Source organism: Octopus sinensis, linkage group LG1 (assembly GCF_006345805.1).
Source record: "Octopus sinensis linkage group LG1, ASM634580v1, whole genome shotgun sequence".
In the NCBI taxonomy this organism is placed as follows: Eukaryota; Metazoa; Mollusca; class Cephalopoda; order Octopoda; family Octopodidae; genus Octopus; species Octopus sinensis.
Genome location: NC_042997.1, coordinates 194090142 through 194110923, shown reverse-complemented (window position 1 = coordinate 194110923; position 20782 = coordinate 194090142). Strand labels below are relative to the sequence as shown.

The 20782-nt window shown below is 38.3% G+C and overlaps 1 protein-coding gene and 1 non-coding gene across 4 annotated transcripts in view; one reads left to right on the top strand and one right to left on the bottom strand.

Moving 5' to 3' along the window:
- The window catches only part of LOC115231280 (collagen alpha-1(XXVI) chain-like), a 185342-nt gene extending 184222 nt beyond the window's left edge, over positions 1–1120 (bottom strand). For 2 of the 3 annotated variants that reach the window (XM_036508080.1, XM_029801372.2), the window contains exon 1: positions 610–1120. In XM_036508080.1, the coding sequence (XP_036363973.1) occupies positions 610–845 (236 nt within the window). In that variant the 5' untranslated portion in view covers positions 846–1120. The remainder of the gene's footprint in view (positions 1–609) is intronic. The other variant, XM_036508082.1, reaches the window with a different exon arrangement.
- Positions 1121–9625: 8505 nt separating this feature from the next.
- Positions 9626–9729, top strand: LOC115220383. Its single transcript, XR_003882520.1, has one exon. It is a non-coding gene; the product is annotated as a U6 spliceosomal RNA (small nuclear RNA).
- Positions 9730–20782: the final 11053 nt, after the last annotated feature.

Here is a 20782-nt window from a genome sequence, read left to right as displayed (position 1 = left end):
TTGAACTCAGAACGTAAAGACAGACGAAGTACCGCTAAGAATTTCGCCCGGCGTGGTAACGTGTCTGCCAGCTCGCCTTATATATATATATACACACACACAGAGACACAGACAGACAGACAGACAGACAGACAGACACACACACACACACACACACACACACACACATATATATATATATATATATATATAAACACACACAAACGCACGCACATACGCGCGCAGACACAAATACAAGCACATATATACACACATCTACATACATATATATATTTCTTTTACTACCCACAAGGGGCTAAACACAGAGGGGACAAACAAGGACAGACAAACGGATTAAGACGATTACATCGACCCCAGTGCGTAACTGGTACTTAATTTATCGACCCCGAAAGGATGAACGGCAAAGTCGACCTCGGCGGAATTTGAACCCAGAACGTAACGGCAGACGAAATACCACTAAGTATTTCGCCCGGCGTGCTAACGATTCTGCCAGCTCGCCGCCTTGCATCTACATACATATATAAACACACGTACACACATACATGTATGATGCTTTTGCGTGCGTGTGTGCATTTAAATATAAAAGTGTATAAATAAAGCTGTACTCACGGCGTGTTTGCAAGGTGTCCGGTATTCTCAGCGTGTACTGTGTATACACACCCCCACAGCAGTAATAACAATAAAATAGTGTACACACGGCGTGACGGTGACAGCGAACCGTTGTCGCCGCTCATCACACCGGCCCCACCTGAAACCACATGGCCACCTTCGGTACTTTCGTGGCCAAAGCAACGGCAATCACGGCCTGTCCCATACGTGGCCGAGGCCTCGTCGTCTGATATCATAGTTCTTTTATCAAACGCTCGCCTTCCTTCCTTCTCAGCTGTGTAATACTGTGAGCAACAAGGGCAAAAAAAAAAATACCCAGCAGTAGTAAGCACAACAGCAGCAGCAGCAGCAGCAGCAACGGTGGCGGCGGCAGCAGTTGGGACGACCGAAGGGTGCACAGGCAACAGCAGCAGTAGTGGTAGTAGTAGTAGTAGTAGTGGCAGTGGTGGCGGTGGTGGTGTGGTAAGAGCAGCAGCGGCGGAGAGCGTTGCTGGTGTTTTTGTAGCTGTGGTAGAGGGTTGGCAGCCGTTGTGGTAGAAGTGGGGTTTCTGGCGGTGGGGGTGGCGGCGGCCGTGGTGGCAGCGGTGGCGCTGATGTTTGGTGTATTAGGAATACCTTAGTAAGTAGAGGCAACTGTTCTGCCTTGCAGACACAACACACAATTATAAACACACACGCGCACATACATACGCACACACACGCACACACACACACACATTCATATGGTGTCCGTAGTATATAGTTTCATTATTTAATATATCTATCTATCTATCTATCTATCTATATCTATCTATCTATCTATCTATCTATCTATCTATCTATCTATCTATCTATCTGTCAGTCTGTCTGTCTGTCTGTCTGTCTGTCTATCTATCTATCTATCTGTATATATGTGTGTATATATATATATATATATTTATATATATATGTACACACACACACCCAAGCACCCGCCTACTGTACACACACATACACACGCATATACATTTATATACTTATTATGTGTGTGCGCGTGTTTGTGTGTTTGTGTGTGTGTGAGTGTGTGTGTGCATCTGTGTGTGTTCAAATTTCACTGTACTGTGTATATATATGTGGTAATATATATATATGTGTGTGTGCGTGTGTGTTTGTGTGTGCGTGTGTGTATATTGAGTTCATTATTTAATGTTTGTTCTGAATATACATCCATCCATACATACATACATGCAGATATAAACATAAATACACATGCTCATGTGCAGACTCATGTACATACACACACACTCATACATACACACACACACACACATATATATATATATAATTTATGATTCACACACAAATACGCATATCCGGTATATGCAATTGTTGCAGTATTAAATTAAAATAACTATCTACTTACCATACTTAATGTATATACACTGCTGATAGGCCAATTACTGCGGAATTAATCCTGAGATAACATCGCTTATAGGCGTACTGTTGTTGTAACAGGCTGTTTATGCTTTTAGTTGTCTGCAATGTCTCTTTCACGATGTAATTGCCACACACACAACACACACACACAAAAACACAGAAATACACACACACATACACACCAACACACACACACAAAAACACAGAAATACACTCACACATACACACACAACACACACACACAAAAACACAGAAATACACACACACATACACAACACCACCACACACAAAAAACACAGAAATACACACACACATACACAACCAAACACACACAACAAAAACACAGAAAACACACACACATACACACACAACACACACACACAAAAACACAGAAATACACACACACATACACACACAACACACACACACAAAAACACAGAAATACACACACACATACACACACAACACACACACACAAAAACACAGAAATACACACACACATACACACACAACACACACACACAAAAACACAGAAATACACACACACATACACACACAACACACACACACAAAAACACAGAAATACACTCACACATACACACACAACACACACACACAAAAACACAGAAATACACACACACATACACACACAACACACACACACAAAAACACAGAAATACACACACACATACACACACAACACACACACACAAAAACACAGAAATACACACACACATACACACACAACACACACACACAAAAACACAGAAATACACACACACATACACACACACACACACACACACGCACACAAATACACACATTGTATCACTGTATCGCTTAAACTTTCAGACGTTGTTATGCATCGCTGGTCACATTGCACTCCAAATTCTTTTCTCGAGTGCGTCTTTTTTCTATCTGGTCCCAAATCACTAGACTAAACCTTCATCCCATCGCCGCGGAGTTCTTCAAAGTGGCCTTTTCCAATATCTTATGGATGTGCAAAACCCGACTCCAGTACTCCATAGTAGTACAACAATGGCAATGGTTGTTTATCAGCTATGGTAGCAGGACGTGTGGTGTGGCAAGCCCAACCAAGCTACAAAAATGCTGGTTTGCTAATCTTACAGAAAGACTGTCCTGGTCTATTCGATAGAGACTGAAAACTAGCTAAACTGAAGGGGTAGTCATGGCGGGTTTGTCTAAACAGCAGGATGGCTTCATTTCATAGCTACAACAATGCGAGGAAATGGGCCTTGGTATCCTGCAGGCCAGTGGACCGCTCCATGACGACGGACGAAATCCGAGCGACCTGAGGCTGCTAAGAATCTTGGGCAGTCGTAAGCCGAAAAAGAATTGGGTAACATTCTTGCTAGATGTACCTACAGCTGCAGGTCTTTGGCAAGGAGAACCGGAATGGCCCATGTATTGGAAGAGAAAGAGGATACCGAATGCATTGTGCTAGGGCTCTGAGAAGCATGTTCAAGGAGAGAAATAAAAGCGAGACGGTCATAATAGAAGCGTCGGGAGACTGGGAAAAGCTGGTGTGAGGTCAACAGATGATACAGAGTTCATCGAAAGCAAAGAATGGGCCTTGGAAATCGTTTCCTGCCAGTCGTTTTCTCCACGCATAGGGGTGCTAAACTTTCGTCTCTCTGGAAATGCCATCCAGAAGATCATCCAAATCTAGGCTCCTACAAGTACTAGCGAAAACAATGAAATGGAAGAATTCAACCAAGAGCTAGAGAAAGCACTGGCTCTGAAATCCACATACATCGTAGTGATGTACACACACTCACACACACAACACACACACACACACACACACACACACACACACACACACACACAAATACCTACCTACTGCTTATACACACACATACACACACGTATATGCACAACACACACATGCACGCATACACACACACCTACATATCATATGTGTGTGTGTGCATGTGTGAGTGCATGTGTGCGTGTGCAAATTTCATTGTACTATATATATTGAGTTCTTAATCTATTTAATGTTTTTGTTCTGTTTATACATTCATACATACATGCACAGACATGTACATACACAGGTACACACACATGTACACATACATACATATATATATATATATATAATTTATGATACACACATATATCCGGTATGTGCAGTTGTTGCTGTATTAAATTAAGATATCCAGCTATGTATCACACTTAATGTGTACACACTGTTGATAGGCCAATTACTGCGGTATTTGTCCCGAGATAACATCTCTTATGGGCGTTCTATTGTTGCAACAGGTTATTTATGCTTTTAGATGTCTGCAGTGTCTCTTTCAGCATGTAATTGCCACACGCACACACATATATACGTACGCACACACTCTCTCTCTCTCACACACATACACACACAAACACACACACGCACACACACACTCTCTCTCAATATTACTGTATCACTGTATCGCCCAAAGTATCAGACGTTGTTGCGCCAATTATCTCATCGTAGTGTGGGGAAATATCCACGTAAAAGTTAAAAGGACAGCACGGAGAGAAATATCTCGGAAAGTTTGGATCGGGAAGAGAAACGAAAGAGATGAACGTTTTGTTACCAGGACAGAGGTAAAAAGACTTTACATAAAGAAGCAATCTATTCAGGAAGCAATCTAGAAGTATTGGGTTGTCCGGAAAGTTCGTGCCGATTTTTAAAGGAAAGAAAAAGGTCAATAAATACTTGCCATTACATTTTTTGTCAACCATATATGAACCATTTTGTTGCACAATGCGTCTCCATCTTTCCTTTAACTTGAAAATACCCTTTTCCCAGAATTGAGGTGGTTTCATGTTTCTTCTCGAGCCACGTCTGGCTCATAAGGGCCGGTTTCCCGGTTTCCTTAGCGTATAGGTTCCCCACATGGACGGGACGCCAGTCCATCGCAGGTGAGCTGCAAGATGCAGGAGGAAAGAATGAAAGAAAGTTGTGGCGAAAGAGTCAGCAGAAGTTCGCCATTATCTTCTGCTGGAGCCGCGTGGAGCTTAGGTGTTTCGCTCATAAACACACACATCGCCCGGTCTGAGATTCGAACTCGCGATCCCTCGACCGCGAGTCCGCTGCTCTTACCACTAGGCCATGCGCTTCCACGGGTGGCTTTATGGCAAAGAATTCATCAAGTTATCTTTTTACGTCATCCAAGGAATTGAAATTTTTACCAGGCTCTTCACATCTCAATGAAGAATCGACACATCAAATCCTTCGATGTGACGTAGATGCAGGATGCTGTCAATAGAGAAGTTTGAAGTCAACTTGAAGAGCTCGATAAGGACTACAATTCACTGGTCCAGAAAATTGAAAGCTGCCCGTGGAAGGCGAGAACTTCAAGCCAGTGGGAGTCTGACGGATAAATTTGGAGGAGACGAAGAAAATGCTAGAGAAACGGAAAACTATGAAAAGAAACACGAAAGATTACCTTGAGCATTCCGTTCTCTGCAAAGCGATCAGGCAACATCTAGGAAATGACTTCGAGAATCACAGACTGAAGAAGCTGATGTAAGCTGCAGAAGAAAGTCTAAAATGATGCAGGAGCGACGGCGCTTGAGAACAAGCATGGGATCACGTTGACAAACAAAGTGAAGATGGGGAAGGGTTGCAAAACCTTCTATAGCAGCTTTTTTGAATAATCAGTGAAATTCGATTCTCCTCTGCTGCAAATGATGGAGGAAATAACAACTATTCTGATCAGTGAAATTCAAAATGCTCTCAAATTGATGAAAGCGCACAAAGCATAACGACAGTGAACAGGTCGCGGTCTCAAAGCGACGAAAATATTTTGACAAATTAAATTCAAATGTTGAAGTGAATCTAACGGATTTTGTGTGTTTCTTAAATGGCTTATAAACACCTTCCACGCTGCAATTGTTTTCGTTCCAGCATACGATCAGGTCACTTGCTATGCAAGTACATCTCCGTAAAAGTGCTCCGGAAAATCCTCGTTCTACGCTTCAATCGCTATCCGAAGGTGGGTAAAATACCCTCACTGTGGAAGGAGTCGACTAACATTTTGCTTTATATGAAGGGCGATAAAGAAGATTTAAGAGACTATCGACCCGTATGCCTTTTGTCTCACCTCTATAACTGTTTACAAAAGTCATCAGATCACTGACTATCGAAACAGCTCGAAGACGAGCAGCGGAGGTTGCAAGCAGTTTTCCGTAAGATCTACAGTACGATGGATGACATATTCACTCTAATACAAGTTATAGAACGAGCGAATGAATACAAGTTATCTTTGGATATTGCTTTCGTTGGCTACGAAACGAACGTAGTACTGACATCTCTGAAAATGCAAGGTGTCGAGGTGCAATACATAAAACTGCTCAAAGAAGTGAGCTCAGTATGCTCAACAGATATAGCTCTCCTATTGATATCTGTCAGAGTTCCAGTTGGGAAGAGCGTTTAACAAGAGGAGACCGTCTCTCCGAAGATCTTTACCGCTTGTTTAGAAGTGACCCTGAGAGATATTGACTGGACAGTGGTGTAAACATCAATTGCGAGATGCTATCTCACTTCCGGTGCTCTGCGATCTTTTCGTTATCTGACTTATGACACATGGTGTACCTGTACAGGCAATGTCGATATGATGGAGGGAGTGCTCTTACGTGAACACAAGCATTTGGTCACTATAAACAAATCGTCTGTGTGGTTGTTCGGCAAGAAATTGCCGAATCCTTATACCTCGTCTAACGACGGGAGAGTCTAATGGTGTCCATACATACATACATACATACATACATACATACACATACATACATACATACATACATACACACACACACACACACATACATAGTAAGAATTTACAAAAAACAAAAAACAAAGTAACAACAAAAGACGAAGACGGGTGTGTAAACAAAAAACAGATGTATTAGTTTAACGTTGGGGAAGTGAAAAGGTGTTTTACGTTTCGAGCCTACGCTCTTCGATAGAAATAAGCAGGGGGAGAAAATAGAAAAAGTTTTAGTGGCTAGCGATCTATCATGGCGAATGCCGGACAGAGGGGTCACACAGGAGAGTGTGTGTGTGTATGTGTTTATGTATGTGTGTATGTATGTATGTATGTATGTATGTATGTATGTATGTATGTATGTATGTATGTATGTATGTATGTATATGTATATGTATGTATATGTATATGTATATGTATGTATACATACATACGTATGTATGTATGTATGTATATGTGTGTGTGTGCGCGCGCGTTCATGCATATATATGTATATATGTAAATATATACATATAGGCGTGTGGTATATATGTAAATATATACATATAGGCTGTGTGGTATATATGTAAATATATACATATAGGCGTGTGGTATATATGTAAATTATATTATAGGCGTGTGGTAATAATGTAAATATATACATATAGGCGTGTGGTATATATGTAAATATATACATATAGGCGTGTGGTATATATGTAAATATATACATATAGGCGTGTGGTATATATGTAAATATATACATATAGGCTGTGTGGTAAGTAGCTTGCTTACCAACCACATGGTTCCGGGTTCAGTCCTACTGCGTGGCGCCTTGGGCAAGTGTCTTCTACTATAGCCTCGGGCCGACCAAAGCTTTGTGAGAGGATTTGGTAGACGGAAACAGAAAGAAGCCTGTCGTATATATGTATATGTATGTATATATATGTATGTATGTATGTATGTGTATATGTTTGTGTGTCTGTGTTTGTCCGCCCAACATCGTTTGACAACCGATGCTAGTGTGTTTACGTCTAAGCGGTAGAATAAGTACTAGGCTTACAAAGAATAAGTCCTGGGGTCGATTTGCTCGACTAAAGGCGGTGCTCCACCATGGCCACAGTCAAATTACTGAAACAAGTAAAATAGTTAAAAAGAGTATGTGTGTGTGAGTACATGTGTGTGCGTGTGTGTATTTAAATACACACATTCCAATACACGCATACATGCATAGACACACACACTCACACACATACACGTACACAGACACGTGTGTGTGTATGTGTATGTGCGCGTGTGTATATATATATATATACTATGCTTTTGCATAAATGTGATATGTTTGCACTAATTTCGATGTCTGGCATGTCATTTCACCTTTATTATGACCTTTAGTTGTGTATCTATGTGTGTGTGTGTGTGTATACACACGGTTTTTGGCTACAAACGAAAACAAGCGCACTCAATACTTAATGTAAAGTTTATATATTCATTAAGGGACAGCTAACGATTAAATTTTATCCATATTATTATTATGTATTGATATGAATGTGTGATGGACAACGAACTGCACTGCGACCAAGCCGACTGACATACAACGAACTTAATTCGCTAATCGAGTTTCGTTTTCCGGTTGTTGTCGCTATTTCACATCAGCAACGTTGTGCGATTGTATAAGATATAATAATCGCCACCAACCGCATTTCCTTCCCTCATCCCCTAGAAATCTGACACTTTTAATTTGGCAATTAATGTGATAAACCACATCCTGTTGGACCATCTTTGGGGAAGGAAACTGAAGCGTCAGTAGGAAGGAAAAATTGAATAAACATGAAGGAAATATCGGTAAAACGGGACATACCCAAGTTATTGGGGACATACCCGAGTTGAGTTCAATGAAGATTTCCTGTCATGCAATTGGATTGTTGTTGTTGTTGTTGTTGTTATTTAGTGAAATGGTAACTGAAATATGAAATGCATGTGTTGCAAAATCAACATGAAGAACTCAGTTACATGTTTTAAATAGATAGTGTATAAAATTACACACTGTCTGTAGTAAAGTCAAACCGCGTTTGCACGAAGCTAAGTCTGGTTGAGACATTTTTCCTGTCCTCATACCCAACTCTCTTGACATTGCAACGATGATGATGATAGTGGTGATGATGATGATGATGATGATGATGATGAGGATGATGATGATGATGATGATGATGATGACGATGATGATGATGTTGATGATGATGACGGCGGGCTGGCAGAAAGGTTACCACGCCGGGCGAAATGCGTAGCCGTATTTCGTCTGCCGTTACATTCTGAGTTCAAATTCCACCGTGGTCGACTTTGCCTTTCATCCTTTCGGTGTCGATAAATTAAGTACCAGTTACGCACTAGGGTCGATGTAATCGACTTAATCCGTTTGCCTGTCCTCGTTTGTCCTCTCTGTGTTTAGCCCCTTGTGGGTAGTAAAGTAATAGATAGTGATGATGATGATGCTGCTGCTGCTGCTGATGATGATGACGATGTCGACGAGGACAACAACGACGGCGATGATTATGATGATCCGGTTAAAAAGCTTAGTAAATTGGCGGGAGGGCTTTTCGACTTCCCGTCTTCTCGGCGCATCAAAGGAAAAAAAAAACAAAACAAAAACAAACAAACAAAAGAAAACACAGGGGTCAATCCTGCTTTCGCCGTCGTAATTTTAAAAAAAAGGAAGGAAGAGATGAAATTTCTGAAATATTCAAGCAGGACTGAAAATGGCTGACTAGGAAGTAAACGAAGGGACTGGAAAGAAAATGATAATCGTTAACGATCGATATGATATGGAAGTGATTTATCGGTATCTATAAAATACAAATAATTTATTTGTAACTTTTTTTCTAGCTACGGTGGTACGTATTCTAAAATTGGAACGATACAGAGAAGATTAGCATGGCCCCTGCACAAGGATAACACGCAAATTCGTGAAGCGTTCCATATTTTTTCAACAGCGGTGCACCAGCATGGCCAGCAACTGCAATCCAAACACAACCTCCTTTCACCCATTTAAAAAGTATATTATTGATCTTAAATGTTATTTTTTTAATTGTGGTTTTAGGGTTGGAACCAATATCATGTAATTTGTGGCTCTAATATTGCTAGTATCTGATCAAGGCCGGGTTGGTTTCGTGCAATAAACCCAGCATTCATTGGGATGTGGGACTGTGTTGGGTTACCCTTAATAGCAGAAGTAGTATATTTCTTTACTACCCACAAGGGGCTAAACACAGAGGGGATAAACAAGGACAGACAAACGGATTAAGTCGATTATATCGACCCCAGTGCGTAACTGGTACTTAATTTATCGACCCCGAAAGGATGAAAGGCAAAGTCGACCTCGGCGGAATTTGAACTCAGAACGTAACGGCAGACGAAATACGGCTACGCATTTCGCCCGGCGAGCTAACGTTTCTGCCAGCTCGCAGAAGTAATAGTCTAAAGACGGACACGCCCTAAGTTCAAAGCAATGACAATAGAATATAAATTAAATTCACTTATATTCTTTTGCAGTTAGTGTCTGTCTGAATATAAGTGAATTTAATTTATATTCTGACGGACACTAACTGCAAAAGAATTACTTATAAATAAAATATGCGTAAAGATTAATGCAGCTAATAAAATCGAAGAAACAAAATCAAAAACGAAACAAGAGAAAATAAGAGAACAAAGAAAATATGTTGTATCTTGGGAGGGTCATTATGCCAATACTAATAAATACACGCACTGATTCAATATCACTTCTTCATTATTAGTCAATCAGTGAAATATGTAAGCAACTAATTAATCGACCATTTGTTCAATGTGCTGGTTAAACAATCAATCGGTAGCTTGTCAGTCCTTTCCTCGCTAACGCAACCTCATTCTTGACAAGCTCACTCTCTCATCAAGGTTTGCGCAGGAGATGTGAGTGATCAGCTCGCGAATAACGACGAAGTGACTTTGACAAACAGACTGATTGATTCTTTAACCGACACATGAAATAAATGATCGATTCGTTCGTTAGTTAGATATTTAATTGATTTACTAACAATAAAGAAGTGATATTGAACCAGAGCGTGTGTTTATTATTATGGGCGTAATGACCCTCCCAAAACACAGCAAAATTTGTTGGATTTTTGGGAGGTTCGTTACAGGAACCAAATACAAAAACGAAATAAGGGAAAATATTTCAAAGGCCAATAAAATTTCAGCAGTAGCTGATTTTCAACAGATGCAGTAGAATATGTCAGTGATCTTTAAAAGTGCAACGCATCTTATTGATATTTCCTTCTTCTGCAAAATTTATAGCAACTAAATTTAGTGTAATAGACCCTCGCTGCTCTATGCCCGACGATGTCCGACGAAACTGAAATAACTACACGCAAATGTTAACGACTCTTTCGTTAAGAAATTAAACGAAAGAGAATTTAATCATATTAATATGTTTTTACTGCACCCGGTAATGAAACAAATAATAAAAGAAAAAGGAAAGAAAGAAGAAAAGGATAACTGCCAGGAAGATCCTCTTTCTTGGCATAAAAGAGAACAGCTAATCTACCGAGAGATTACATTGATTGTAGCTATTACTATTAATAAATAAACAAAATGTGATTATAGAAGTTTGTATGATGAGTTTTAAATGGCTACAATAACCCTTCCACGATGGAAAATATTGGCTGAGTGTGCGCGCGTAAGTGCTTGTATAGATGCATACCTAAGTTTGCGTATGTCTGTGTGTGTGTGTGTATATATATATATATATATTTATATACACACATACGCACATAAATATATGTTACGTTCTGAGTTCAAATTCCGCCGAGGTCGACTTTGCCTTTCATCTTTTCGGGGTCGATAAATTAAGTACCAGTTACGCACTGGGGTCGATGTAATCGACTTAATCCGTTTGTCTGTCCTTGTTTGTACCCTCTATGTTTAGCCCCTTGTGGGCAATAAAGAAATAAGAAACGTTAGCACGCCAGGCGAAATGTTTAGCAGTATTTCGTCTGTCTTTACGTTCTGAGTTCAAAATCCGCCGAGGTCGACTTTGCCTTTCATCGTTTCGGGGTCGATAAATTAAGTACCAATTGCGTATTGGGGTCGATCTAACCGACTGGTTCCCTCCTCCAAAATTTCGAGCCTTGTGCCTAGAGTAGAAAAGAATATTGATATTTTATGACATTGGTTTAGAAAAATCTAAGAGGTTACATTTTGGAGGACGTGAAAACGGATTGGTAAAAATCAAGAATGTTAAATTTGCTGGTGCTAAAGTTTTATTTGTTGCCAATATTTCAAAACCAAAGAATAACTACACTTTGCAAAACCTATTTATATTTGTGTTGCTGTTGATGAAATTAGTAGCTTCCTAAAATAAAATTTTCTTACTAACCCGATCACTGATTTAGCAGGATTAATTACAATGAATAAGCACTGTAAGCAAATTACACTGAATAAGCATTGTAAGGCGTAGGAGTGGCTGTGTGGTAAGTAGCTTGCTTATCAACCACAAGGTTCCGTGTTCAGTCCCACTGCGTGGAACTTTGGTCAAGTGTCTTCTATTATAGCCTCGGGCCAACCAATGCCTTGTGAGTGGATTTGGTAGACGGAAACTGAAAGAACCCCGTCGTATATATGTATGTGTGTATATGTTTGTGTGTGTGTATATGTGTGTCTGTGTTTGTCCCCCCAACATCGCTTGACAACCGATGCTGGTGTGTTTACGTCCCCGTAACCTAGCAGTTCGGCAAAGGGGACCGATAGAATAAGTACTAGGCTTACAAAGAATAAGTCCTGGGGTCGATTTGCTCGACTAAAGGCGATGCTCCAGCATGGCCATAGTCAAATGACTGAAACAAATAAAAGAGTAAAAATGTAAGACTATTTTTTTGTGGTCCTTAAAAGTGAAATACGTTTTGCTTTTAGCTAAGTCATCTCGGTTACTATGAAATTTTAGATTAGTTTTGCTATATTATAATTGTATACACATTTGTTTTCATGTAATTGTGTATCATATCCATACTAAGTAATTTCTTGTGCAGACGACTTCTTGTTTGTATTATAGTGGTTTTAAGTTCTGTTGGAAAATATCAGGGCTTTTTACTGTTTTTAATTTGCTTAATCAAGATGTAAATTTGGATTAAGATGTAATCAAGAAATAAATTTGGATTAGAAGGGATTAGTATACTTACTGAAATTTAGGTATGCTACTAAGTTCAAAGAGTTCATCTTTAACGAAATTTAGAGTCCTATTTCTTAGAGGTCAATTACGTGTTTTAATATCGTTGTGGCATGTTGAATCATCAGTTATGTTAAGGCCATATAGAAAGACTTCACAACGCATGCGCTGAACTAGGCCAAACGTCTGTAGTACTATGCTAATGTGTACAACTGCTTAACAGTAGGAGGTAAACTTAGTTGAGTTGTTAAAGCTATATAAATCTATCACCAGCAAGATGTTTTTAAAGATGAAGAATGACTTACATGCTATGCATGCATGTATGTCTATGAATGTATGTATGTATGTATGTATGTATGTATGTATGTATGTATGTATGTATGTATGTATGTATGTATGTATGTATGTATATCTATGTATGTATGTATGTATGTATGTATGTATGTATGTATGTATGTCTATGTATGTATGTATGTATGTATGTATGTATGTATGTATGTATGAATGTCTATGTATGTATGTATGTATGTATGTATGTATGTATGTATGTATGTATGTATGTCTATGTATGTATGTCTATGTATGTATGTATGTATGTATGTATGTATGTATGTATGTATGTATGTATGTATGTCTATGTACGTATGTATGTATGTATGTATGTATGTATGTCTATGTATGTATGTCTATGTATGTATGTATGTATGTATGTATGTATGTATGTTGTATGTATGTATGTATGTCTATGTATGTATGTATGTATGTATGTATGTATGTCTATGTATGTATGTCTATGTATGTATGTATGTATGTATGTATGTATGTATGTATGTATGTATGTATGTCTATGTATGTATGTATGTATGTATGTATGTCTATGTATGTATGTATGTATGCATGTATGTATGTATGTATGTATGTCTATGTATGTATGTATGTATGTATGTATGTATGTATGTATGTATGTATGTATGTATGTCTATGTATGTATGTATGTCTATGTATGTATGTATGTATGTATGTATGTATGTTGTATGTATGTATGTATGTATGTATCTACATCTGTCTTTATGTGCGTGTATATATACTTTTTTACTCTTTTACTTGTTTCTTTAGTCGGGCAAATCGACCCCAGGAGTTATTCTTTGTAAGCCTAGTACTTATTCTATCGGAGACTTTTGCCGAACCGCTAAGTTACGGGCACGTAAACACACCAGCATCGATCAAGCGATGTTGGGGGGACAAATACAGACACACAAACACACACACATATATATATATATACATATACATATATACGACGGACGTCTTTCAGTTTCCATCTACCAAATCCACTCACAAGGCTTTGGTCGGCCCTAGGCTATGGTAGAAAACACTTGCTAATGTGCCACGCAGTGGGACTGAACCTGGATCCATGTGGTTCGTAAGCAAGCTACTTACCACACAGCCACTCCTACGCATATATATATATATATATATATATATATATATATATATTATATAATATATATATATATATATATATATATATATATATATTCAACAATATAAGGAATGGCCATATAGGACATTCGACTCACTAGAAAGAGCAGCCAAAACTCATACCGCTAAATAGTTGTAATTCTGAAATAGAAAGAGAAATAAAAACGTTTACCCCTTTCATCGAGTCGAATGTCCTATATGGCCATTCCTTATATTGTTGAATGTATATTATATAGTGTTTGACTATTTTTTCTTTCTCACTAGACCGCTGGTAGCGGAAAATTTTTTCTAGAATTTTTTACTACCCTTATATTTATTAATTTATATATATATATATATATATATCACCTAATCTCACTCACCTCCCACATCATTAAAGTGTTTGAAAGAGTGTTAAGATCAAGGATAGCTGACTTCCTGGAGACCCACAAATTCCTAAATTCAAATCAGCATGGCTTTCGCTGTGGCAGGGACTGTCTAACACAGCTCTTACACCACATTGAAGATGTACTCAAAGCCTTGGGAACAGGTTCGAACTCTGACGTCATATATCTTGACTTCAGTAAAGCGTTCGACAGGGTAGACCATAACATCCTACTCTCAAAATTGGCAAATGTTGGAATCCGTGGAAAAGTTCTACACTGGATTAAGTATTTCCTGGTGAATAGAACACAACATGTTGTAGTTGATGGAGTCCACTCAAACCCAGTAAAAGTCACCAGCGGTGTTCCCCAGGGAACTGTTTTGGGTCCGCTACTCTTCATAATTTACGTAAACGACCTTTCCAGTGTCGTACATTACTGCAAAGTGAAAATATTCGCTGATGACACTAAGCTCCAGCAAATCGTCAATGAAGAAGCAGACCGAACTCAACTCCAGTCTGATCTATATGCTGTGAGTCAATGGGCAGACAGAAACAAAATGCAACTGAATGAGGGAAAATTTTAGCTGATGCATTTTGGAAGAAATTCCTCAATAAAACAACCATACTCTCTTCCTTCAGGGGAACGGCTCACAGCCTCTAACAATATCAGAGACCTGGGTGTATTGTTGATGACGATCTCAGTTGGAGTGCACACATCAACAAGAAGGTCGATATAGCTCGTAGGATGAGTTCCTGGATCTTAAGAACTTTCCGGTCCAGAGAACAAGGTGTCATCATACCACTTTTTTCCTCCTTTGTACGGCTACACCTTGAATACTGCTGCCCACTGTGGTCTCCTCACACAAGACAAAACATCTCCAGAATTGAGTCACCCCAGAGGGCTCTCACTAAACAAATTGAAGGCATGGCTGCTCTCGATTATTGGGATCGCCTTAAAGCCTTGAAACTTTACTCCCTCCAGCGTCGCCGTGAGCGGTACATCATTTGTACGATGTGGAAAATATACCGCCAACTTTGCCCAAACGACCTAAACATTAGCTTCAAGGTTCATCCAAGACTTGGACCACGGGCTATACGTCCCCTGCCAAATTCAAGATCACAACATACATGTACACTGCAACATAATTTCTTTTCCTCAACAGGCCCTACCCTATTTAACATTGTCCCGAGGGAGATCAAAGAGGAAAAGGATCCCATCAACTTTAAACAGAGTCTGGATAGATTCCTTCAAAGAATACCAGATAAGCCACCCATAATTGGATACAACTCACCCAACAAGAACTCACTACTTGAACAAAACTTGACTTAAACAAAACTTGACTTAAACAGGATTCGAATAATCCTATCAGGTGGTGCTATTAAGTTAGACATGGCCTGGACCAATCTTTGGTCGAAACATATCTAAGTTTTATCCAAGTTTATATATATGTACGTATATATAGAAGGTTGAAGAAAAAACACATGAGTTGATGTGTATAAGGAAAATAAGACACAGTAGAAAATACTAAAATGATTTTATCATGAAGAATATTTTAGTACCAGTTTCAGTCTTTTCAACTTTTTCTAATTTGAATAAGGCCATAAAAAAATTAATTTGTGGAAAAATTGAATGAAATGTTTTTTTTGAAATATTTCCGTAGTTTTGAAATAGGTTGGACATTTTCCTCTTTTTTCTGTCTGTCTGTCTCTCTCTCTTTTGTGAAGGCTTAGTAGATAGTAGCAGATCTGAAGAAAAAGTTAATATGAGAGATGCTGGTTCTGGATTTTGATTGTTTAAGCAGCAGCAGCAGCAGCAGCAGCAGCTGTGGAAGGAGTGGGCAAAGAAGAAGAAAAGGTAGAGAAAGAAAAGAAGGAGTAGGAAAAGATGAGAAAGCAGAAAAAACGACTGGAGTAGTATGATAGTAGTAGACTGTTCGTGAGCTCTTCTTCAAAGGTCAAGTGACTAAAAAGTGACCTATTGTGGTAGAAGCATTTGTGATTAGAATTTTTCTGAATAAATTCATGCTGGTGACTGTTCTGAATATATCGTTTTTAATATTTGCGTGGGTATTATTCTAAGATCCTCGTAGCAGTGTCATCTGTGGTGGAAACATTCAAAATGGGTTTATATTTTGCGATAAAATATGATTCTTTGCTAATGCGCTGACAAGTTACTTTGTTCCTGAATTTATAGAGGGGGAAATTCTGGTGTTGCGTTGTTCGTTAGTGGTGCAAATATTGATGTGTTCGCTTAATGCTATTTTCTGTATTCTTGAATTCCAATCGGGGTTCGATGAAGGGTCATCCTCTGGCGTAGACTGTTTTTGGTTTGGCCTATGTATTGGTCTGCACACCCTGAGCAAGTTAGCACATACATTAAGTTTTCCGAAGTACATGTGAAGTTGTTTTTCCCTGTAAAACGTTGAGCCTGTTTTAAGGAGAACTCCGATCCCCCAATTAGGTTGATGCATATACCACAGTTAGGTCTTCCGCATTTTTTTACTGAGGGTTTCAATGTTGTTGACGAGTGTACTTGGACTTCTGTTAGAATACTTTTCATTGACATGGATTGTCTTTTGCTCTTTATCATGGTGTACATTTGGAGGATTTGATTCATTCTGTGGTCCCTTTCTAGTAGAGGAATGTTCTGGAGGATGGTGTCGAATCTTCATTGTTAAGGGGGTTGTGTGTGGATATGTATGGTAGGGCTTCTGGTTGTAAGTCTTTCTTTAGATTGGGATGCATTATACTTAAAAACTCAGAGTAACTCAAAACTAGGTGAAATTAAATCGTACCAGAAGTCAAAGGCAGTGACAGATATTGATATTTCGCAGTCCTTTCTGCTCCATTCCGGGTCGTGTAGTCATCCAATCTTTGAAACGACCTGTCTTGGCCAGCTAGAGGTATGTATACAAATAACTGAAAGCTACTGGCTGGAGTGCAAATACATCGCACAAGGAAAATAATAATTAGCATTTTTGCTTAAAATACTTTAAATAACGTAAATATTACTGTATGTATGTATGTATGTATGTATGTATGTATGTTGTATGTATGTATGTATGTATATAAATATATAATATATATATATATTATAATATATATATATATATAATATATATATATATATATATATATATATATATGGGTATAAAAACACACACGCATATATGCATATATTCTTTAGTGTTGGCGAAACTATTAGATTTTTTTAGCTTAAAATTCTTAATTTGATTCATATCAAATTTAATTTTAGGTTAGAAAAGATCCCCGTACTTAGGGAATATTAAAACTTCTAAGTCAAGGAGGTAAGTTTTGTTTTGTTATTGCTTTTAAATGTCTGTTTCGCTTTTGGCATTAAGGGATATCACATGGCATAACTCTTGAGGAACGAAAGTGACATATTTCCACTTATCTATCCATTAAGAGCAACCTCAACATCAGAGTGAATTGATGAATAAAGAGAAGAAATTCAAGAAGAAAATAAATATAAAAATTTCACGCACAAATGTAGATACACCCCCACCCCACCCCCACACATATATATATACATTCATTCACATACATACATACATACATACATAGAAACCTATATATATGTATATATATTTATATAAATAAGGATAAGAGCGTTATTTAAATACCGATCTTATCAGGTGGCCAGCATGGGAATAAAAACTTTCAAAGGTAATAATTATTATTAAAATTTAGGATATCTAAGAGATACCACCACGCTGGAAATAGTAGCCAAAACTGGACTCTAAAACCGCATTAAATGTTCATACAGCACCAGATGTTACTTCCCTCCTGGTGCTGTATGAACATTCAATGTGGGTTTCGAGTCAAGTTTTGGCTGTTATTCCTAGCGTGGTGATATCTCTTAGATGCCCTAAATTATAATTTTATATGTATATATATATATATATATATAGTGAGAATTTACAAAAAAAAACAAGGGACGAAGACGGGTGTGTAAACAACAAACAGATGTATTAGTTTAACGCTCGGGAAGTGAGAAAGTCTTTTACGTTTCGAGCCTACGTTCTTCGACAGAAAGGAACATGGAAATAAACAGAGAGAGAATATAGAAAAAGGTTTAGTGGCTAGCGATCTATCATGGCGAATGCCGAACAGAAGGGTCACAAAGGAGACCTAGGAAGAAGGGGAGATAATAAAGTAGTGGGGGATCCCATAACGAAGGTGCGCGTGCGTACGTATGTGAGAGCGTGTATGTGCTTGTAGAAGGGGGCTGGTGACATTGACATGTGCGTGTGTGCATGTGTAGGTGTGTGGATGATAGTGTAGGTGGTGGGAAGTGGTCAGTGCTAGTGTGTGCAGGCTGGTGAGTTGTGGTGGTGAGGTGTGGTGTGGTGATGTCGGGGCATGGGGGAGGCGATGTATTTATTTGTGCATTGCTGACTTACAGCAGTTTCTGATATGCATTTTAGGTTCCGTTTACTCAATCGGTCGATTGATCGATTGAAAAATGAACGACCTTTACTAATACTACCGTCTTCGGAGTCCACGCAGCACATATATACATATACACATTTGTTTTTTTTTAGAAGCGTTGAATGTGTATTGCTTAGAAAACAGAAGAGGAAAAGAAAGGCAAGATGTCCGTGAATCACCTTGTAGAGCTTGGCAGAATAAGAAATGAAAATGACAAAAATTATATAGAACCAAATGAAAATTAAAAACTAAAGGGAAAAACGTGGTGTTGGATGATTGTTGTAGAGACCGGGTATTTCAGGCAGGAATCCAGCAGGTTATAGCGATAATGAAGACAATATGTATGCATAAAGATACATATACATGTATGTAAGTTTGTATGTATGTATGTATGAATGTATGTATGTATGTATGTATGTACACACACACACACACACATACGCACACATATTTACATATACATACACACACACACAAAAAGTGCGAGAGAGACAGACAGGGACAGAGACAGAAGAGGAGATGGAGGGAGGGAGAGAGAAGGTTCAACAAAAGTACATGGAATAATGGCTATGAATTTTGCCCAAGAATTCTTTCTTCGAAACAACAGTAAATTCTTGAAATTATTTGGCTGTTCTCCAAACCGAAATACAATTGAAACGGAGTAAAGTATCCAGCAAAAGTACGTTTATGCATGAGGCGACTTCTTACGTAATGTATCTATGTGAGCATATATATATATATATGTATGTGTGTGTATATATACATATATCTATATATATATGTGTGTGTGTGTATGTACATGTACTTGTATATATGCATATATGTACATGTGTGTGTGTATGTACATGTACTTGTATATATGCATATATGTACATATGTGTGTGTGTGTGTATGTGTGTGTGTACAGTTAGTGAGTTCTGTAGAAATTTCCATCATTCCATTGTTCCCAATTCTGGAACGTGCCATATTTCCCCCTCCCTGGTCTCAATTCACGTTCATGTTTTCCAACGTAGGAATTTGTATCGCTATTTTGATTATTTTCCTTCGACTAAATAGTCGTCTTTATCACCATCATCATCGTCGTCGTCATCATCATCATCATCATCATCATCCTCATCATCATCATCATCATCATCATCATCATCATCATCATCATCACCACCGTCTTCTTCCTTCTCCTCCCCTCTTCCACTCTTCCTCCTTCTCCTCTCCCCCCTCATTATTATTATCATTATTATCGTTATTATTATTATTATTATTATTATTATTATTATTATATTATTATTATTATTATTATTATTATCATCATCATCGTTATTATTATTATTATTATTATTATCATCATCATCATCATCATTATTATTATTATTATTGTTATTATTATTATTATATTATTATTATTATTATTATTATTATTATTATTTGTGGAGGCGCGTGGCTTAGTGGTTAGGGTATCAGCACCATGATCGTAAGATTGGGGCTTCGAATCCTGGACCTGGCGACGCGTTGTGTTCTTGAGCAAAACACTTCCTTTCACGTTGCTCC